At 43.4% G+C, this 6,189-nt stretch overlaps 1 protein-coding gene across 1 annotated transcript; it reads left to right on the top strand.

Moving 5' to 3' along the window:
• Window positions 1–2,699: 2,699 nt before the first annotated feature.
• On the top strand, window positions 2,700–4,934 carry LOC138769730 (DNA damage-regulated autophagy modulator protein 1-like). The gene is made up of 9 exons (XM_069948372.1): window positions 2,700–2,875; window positions 2,959–3,026; window positions 3,229–3,371; window positions 3,449–3,620; window positions 3,727–3,782; window positions 3,902–3,988; window positions 4,092–4,226; window positions 4,397–4,472; window positions 4,599–4,934. Exons 1-7 carry the CDS (start codon window positions 2,757–2,759, stop codon window positions 4,170–4,172), a joined length of 726 nt encoding a protein of 241 aa, XP_069804473.1. The 5' UTR covers window positions 2,700–2,756; the 3' UTR covers window positions 4,173–4,226; window positions 4,397–4,472; window positions 4,599–4,934.
• Window positions 4,935–6,189: the final 1,255 nt, after the last annotated feature.

Genomic DNA, 6,189 nt, shown 5'->3' with positions numbered 1-6,189 from the left:
GAAGTGGCATAATACGCTCATCCCCATTGGATCCAATAGGGGGTCATGCACGTTATGGTCTCATTACGTCTCCGTAATATGTGCATTCCAATAGAACGTGTGCAAATTGTAACAACGGCCATGATTTATACAAAATATACATTGTATCAACATGGCCAAAGGTCTCATACACACGTTTGAAGTTGCTCTTCAAAGGGTGGTACCTAAGTTGCTTTTAAAGAGACGGTAAATAAGATGGTCTTAAAGGGACAGTATATAGGTCACTCTTAAAGGGATGAAACCAATCAAGGGTTAAAGTTTTTCTTAAAGGGACATCACTGTTAAAGGGGCACTCTTTTCTAGCACTATGTATATATATATATATATATATATATATATATATATATATATATATAAAAATAGTATACTATATACACTCCATACTGACAATGCATCCCATAATATATACAGTCCAGAGTAACATTGCATCCCATACTATACTGTATGAAGCCCATAGTGTCAGTGCATCCCATAATATACTGTATACAGCCCATAGTGACATTGCATCCCATAATATACTATATGAAGCCCATAGTGTCAGTGCATCCCATAATATACTGTATACAGCCGATAGTGACAGTGCATCCCATAATATATACAGCCCATAGTGACAGTGCATCCCATAATATAATAAATACAGCCCATAGTGACATTGCATCCCATAATATATACAGCCCATAGTGACAGTGCATCCCATAATATAATAAATACAGCCCATAGTGACATTGCATCCCATAATATATACAGCCCATAGTGACATTGCATCCCATAATATATACAGCCCATAGTGTCAGTGCATCCCATAATATATTAGCCCATAGTGACAATGCATCCCATAATATACTGAATACAGCCCATAGTGACAGTGCATCCCATAATATATACAGCCCATAGTGACATTGCATCCCATAATATACTGTATACAGCCCATAGTGACAGTGCATCCCATAATATATACAGCCCAAAGTGACAGTGCATCCCATAATACATACAGACCATAATGACATTGCATCCCATAATATACCATATACATCCCATAGAGACATTGCATCCCCCAATATATACAGCCCATAGTGACACTGCATCCCATAATACATACAGCCCATAATGACATTGCATCCAACAATATACTGTATACAGCCCATAGTGAAGGTGCATCCCATAATATACTATATACAGCCCATAGTGATGGTGCATCACATAATATAATGTATACAGCCTATAGTGATGGTGCATCCCATAATATACTATATACAGCCCATAGTGATGGTGCATCCCATAATATAATGTATACAGCCCATAGTGATGGTGCATCCCATAATATACTATATACATCCCATAGATACATTGCATCCCCCAATATATACAGCCCATAGTGACACTGCATCCCATAATACATACAGCCCATAGTGATGGTGCATCCCATAATATACTATATACATCCCATAGATACATTGCATCCCCCAATATATACAGCCCATAATGACATTGCATCCCACAATATACTGTATACAGCCCATAGTGAAGGTGCATCCCATAATATACTATATACAGCCCATAGTGAAGGTGCATCCCATAATATACTATATACAGCCCATAGTGATGGTGCATCCCACAATATAATGTATTCAGCCCATAGTGACAGTGCATCCCATAATATACTGTATACAGCCCATAGTGACAGTGCATCCCATAATATACTATATACATCCCATAGTGACACTGCATTCCATAATATACTATATACAGCCCATAGTGAAGGTGCATCCCATAATATACTATATACAGCCCATAGTGATGGTGCATCCCATAATATACTATATACAGCCCATAGTGACATTGCATCCCATAATATACTATATACAGCCCATAGTGACATTGCATCCCATAATATACTGTATACAGCCCATAGTGACAGTGCATCCCATAATATACTATATACAGCCCATAGTTACAGTGCATCCCATAATATACTATATACAGCCCATAGTGACGGTGCATCCCATAATATACTATATACAGCCCATAGTGACGGTGCATCCCATAATATACTGTATACAGCCCAAAATGATGGTGCATCCCATAATATACTGTATACAGCCCATAGTGATGGTGCATCCCATAATATACTATATACAGCCCATGGTGACAGAGCATCCCATAATATACTGTATACAGCCCATAGTGACAGTGCATCCCATAATATACTATATACAGCCCATAGTGACAGTGCATCCCATGATATACTATATACATCCCATAGTGATGGTGCATCCCATAATATTCTATATACAGCCCATAGTGATGGTGCATCCCATAATATACTGTATACAGCCCATAGTGACAGTGCATCCCATAATATACTATATACAGCCCATAGTGACAGTGCATCCCATGATATACTATATACATCCCATAGTGATGGTGCATCCCATAATATTCTATATACATCCCATACTGACGGTGCATCCCATAATATACTGTATACATCCCATACTGACGGTGCATCCCATAATAATACAATATGTACATTTACATTAAGCTAAAATACAGGAGAGAAGATCTGCAACACTGAGGACCAATCACGTCCAGACCCGTCTGATGATGTCACAATGACACGGTAACAGCATCAGTGACATCATCGGCTTCTGAGCCCATAATATCCCCGGCCTGACAACAATCGCCCTTCTTGATCTGTGAGAGCAGAGAGAGAAGTCATGGAGGTGCGAGGATTGGCCATATTGCCTGTGATCTGGGTGATCTGGAATCTGTGGGGCCTCTATGTGCTGCTTCTCCTGACCGTCCTCTCCGGACACAACAGGAGGCCGTTCATCAGGTAAGAGACCTAGGAATGATGATGATGATGATGATAATGATGATGATGATGATGATAACTCCCAATCTTTCCCTTTCTTTCAGTGACACGGGTATACAGCCCCCGGAGTCAGTGGTATATACAGCCGTATTCCTGGTCTCCTCCATCCTCGGTAAGTGGCTGCGGCTTCCTATAGGGCGGTGACATTATGAAGAGCTCAGCTCCAGCGCTCAGTGATGGCCGTAAATCTCTGCTCACTATATAGCGCTGAGCGGCGGCCGTCACTGCAGATGATCCCCATCACCGGCCCCTGGAGCGGCTATAGGCCGGACCTGTGCTAATCTGCGGCTGATAACGCGTCTTCTCTATTTCAGGACCTGGCGTCGCTTTCCTACATTACAAGTTCATGCTCCACCGGTCTGAACCATCGGAGAAGCGATTTATCATCGGCCAGAGAATCCTTGTGACCATCGGATGGATCGTCTGCATCGGGAACTCTGTCAACGCCTTCTTTTCAGTGAGTTCTCAGTATATAGAGTATATAGTAGTATACAGGAGCTCAGTATGACACTGACATGTCTCTTTATGTTCTAGATGAGAAGCAATCCCACAGCCCACAGGATCGGCGCAGGAACGGCCTTTGTTGGCATGGCTACTTACAATCTTTGCCAAGCGGTGTGCCTGTATGGAAGATCTTACTGCAGCCGCTTGATGTGCCATGTCAGACTGGCCGCAGCCTTGGTGACCAGCGTCATTCTTGTTCTGCGTAAGTAACATGTTGTGTGCTGGATACACTGGAGACTCCATTGTAGAATAGATCAGACATGACGGTATAGGAGGCGATATAACAATACTACTCTGTTTCTTTCCAGTTGCGGTAGGAATGGGCGCCTTGAACATCCAGCTATGCGCAGGACGATGTGCTGAGGTGAGTTCCTCTCCTGTATCAGAGACGTATAGACACTCTTGGTGGACATGTCCTCCTCCATCTCCTCCCACCCTGGTCAGTACAGCCGCACACTAACCCCCTATTCTTTCCTTCTGCAGATCTTCTATCTTCCCGTCCTGCTCAGTGAGTATATGGGATTCTGCGGCCTGATGATACAACAACTCACCAACTATGCAGATTTCCAGGTGAGTAGATGACGTGTTTGGGTCTCATGGACTCCAGATATCATCCCCTTCCTTATATATAAAGTTTCTGGAGATTAATGTTCTTTCTTCTTGCTTTGCTTAGAGTTTGACTTTAAGGGTCTCCCAAGACGGCATCTCCATCCGCCTGAGAGAGAAGACCCCGGACCCCGAAAACCCTGCATAACATCATGGAGTAAGAACTCGGGTCTGTATAGAACGTACCGGACGATGTGCTGAGGTGAGTGCCTGTCACTATTCACCATCTGGTGTAACCCACATGTGTCCTATAGAAGAGTAACATAGAAACTCTTGGGAGACATGTCCTCCCCCATCTCCTTCCATAGCAGAGCCCCTGGTGAGTACAGCCGCACACTAACCCCCTCTATTCTGTCCTTCTATCTCCTGCAGATCTTCTATCTTCCCGTCCTGGTGGCTGAATAGATGGGATTCTGAGATGTATCTTTATATCATACCTATACTCCAGGTGAGTAGATGACGTGTGAGGGTCTCATGGGCTCCAGATATAATCCCCTTCCTCTTATATTCATAGAGTTTCTGGAGATCAGTGATGTCTGATCATTCATCTTCTTTCTTCTTCTCCTTTTTCTAGCGTTTGTCTCAGAGAAGGCGTCTCCAAGATGGAGAAAGATAAACCAGCGACCATCCGGACAACGCTGGATCATAACATCTCATTATACTACTCAATCTCCCACATGTCTCTTCTTTGGGACGAGAGCGGAGACGTCCGAGAAATCCCATTGAAACACTGGAACAGCGGCTTGAAAGTCGGCCACTTTTGCTCAGTGTGAACGGCCCGAAAAGCAGGAGTCGTCCCACCCAGAGAATAGATCTCAGCAATGGGGGGCAAGGTTCTCTTTATGACCGATGGACACATTGTGATAAATCTCCCCCTGTGGCTCCTTAATAAAGATTTAAACAATGACCACTAGTGTTTTCTGCCTGATTTGTAATAATACCGTATAGTAACCGCAGCGGGAAAGTGCCGACCTCGCAAAAAGTCACAACCTTCTATGAAAAGAAGAGCTTCTACCTACTGGTGGGCACCATGTTATCCCCCGCTACCATCTTACAGCCCACAGGAGAGGAATCCCCAGGTGCCCTGTTACCTCACAGAAAGCGCAGACAATTTACATAGGAAATAGGAGGAAATATGACTTCATGGACAGACGATAGATACATCCCAGATAAATAGATAGATAGATAGATAGATAGATAGATAGATAGATGATAGATAGATAGATAGATAGGAGATAGATAGATAGATAGATAGATAGATAGATAGATAGATAGATAGATAGATGATAGATAGATAGATAGATAGATAGGAGATAGATAGATAGATAGATAGATAGATAGATAGATAGATAGATAGGAAATAGATAGATAGATAGATAGATAGATAGATAGATAGATAGATAGGAGATAGATAGATAGATAGTGTAGGGATCTTCCCGGGGGATGGTGTGTTAGGACACAGTTCAGGCAGCAAACTTGGACTTAAAACAGCTTTGGCGTTTATTTGTAGCATAAACGGTCCAGCAACATAAATACAGCAACACCGTGCATTGATAATAAAACAAAACAAAAAGGTCTTGCCCGTCTGGGCACTTACTAACACAGGTCACCTAACTGTCACTTCCATAGGCGGTATCGTGGAGTGTGAATAGGCCCCAGCAGTGATAGAACTCCTTGCTCCCAGGAAACACAGCATGCAGGCTGTTCACCCTGGCTGAGAGCAATATTCTCTAGCTCTGTGGAGCTTTTACCCTGCTGCAGGCTTAACAAGGCACACCTGCCTGCAACACCCGAACTGGACCGGGGGGAGGGGAATGGCAGGTCCCACTACCAACCTACCCACCATTCCAGTAAATCCAGGCCCGGAACATGGAAAAAACCCTCAGCAGCATAACACTGCTGAGTGACAGATCTCACCTGGATTCACCATCTCACCATATGCCTTAGCCTGGGTGAGATGTACCTCCCCTCAAATACTTCTCCAGTGACATGTCTACATATCCCCCCCCTCTTTTTCAGACCGGAGGGCTGAGCATTCTGTCCCCACAGACAGTGTACCCTTGATAGGGCATCAGCATTTGCCTGTAACTTTCCTGGCCTATGTTCCACCGTGAAATTAAAGTTTTGGAGGGACAGAAACCATCTAGTTACCCTCGCATTTTTCT

Source organism: Dendropsophus ebraccatus, chromosome 12 (assembly GCF_027789765.1).
Source record: "Dendropsophus ebraccatus isolate aDenEbr1 chromosome 12, aDenEbr1.pat, whole genome shotgun sequence".
NCBI lineage: Eukaryota > Metazoa > Chordata > Amphibia > Anura > Hylidae > Dendropsophus > Dendropsophus ebraccatus.
Note: the sequence above shows the minus strand (reverse complement) of the source record. Positions and strands in the feature narration are given on the sequence as shown.

What these genes read in the sequence shown, in the direction of transcription:
- LOC138769730 (XM_069948372.1), top strand. Translation starts at nt 2,757, where the DNA reads ATGGAGGTGCGAGGATTGGCCATATTGCCTGTGATCTGGGTGATCTGG. An exon ending in AACAGGAGGCCGTTCATCAG is followed by an intron (nt 2,876 to 2,958) that starts GTAAGAGACCTA and finishes CCTTTCTTTCAG; the next exon opens with TGACACGGGTATACAGCCCC. An exon ending in CAGCGTCATTCTTGTTCTGC is followed by an intron (nt 3,621 to 3,726) that starts GTAAGTAACATG and finishes GTTTCTTTCCAG; the next exon opens with TTGCGGTAGGAATGGGCGCC.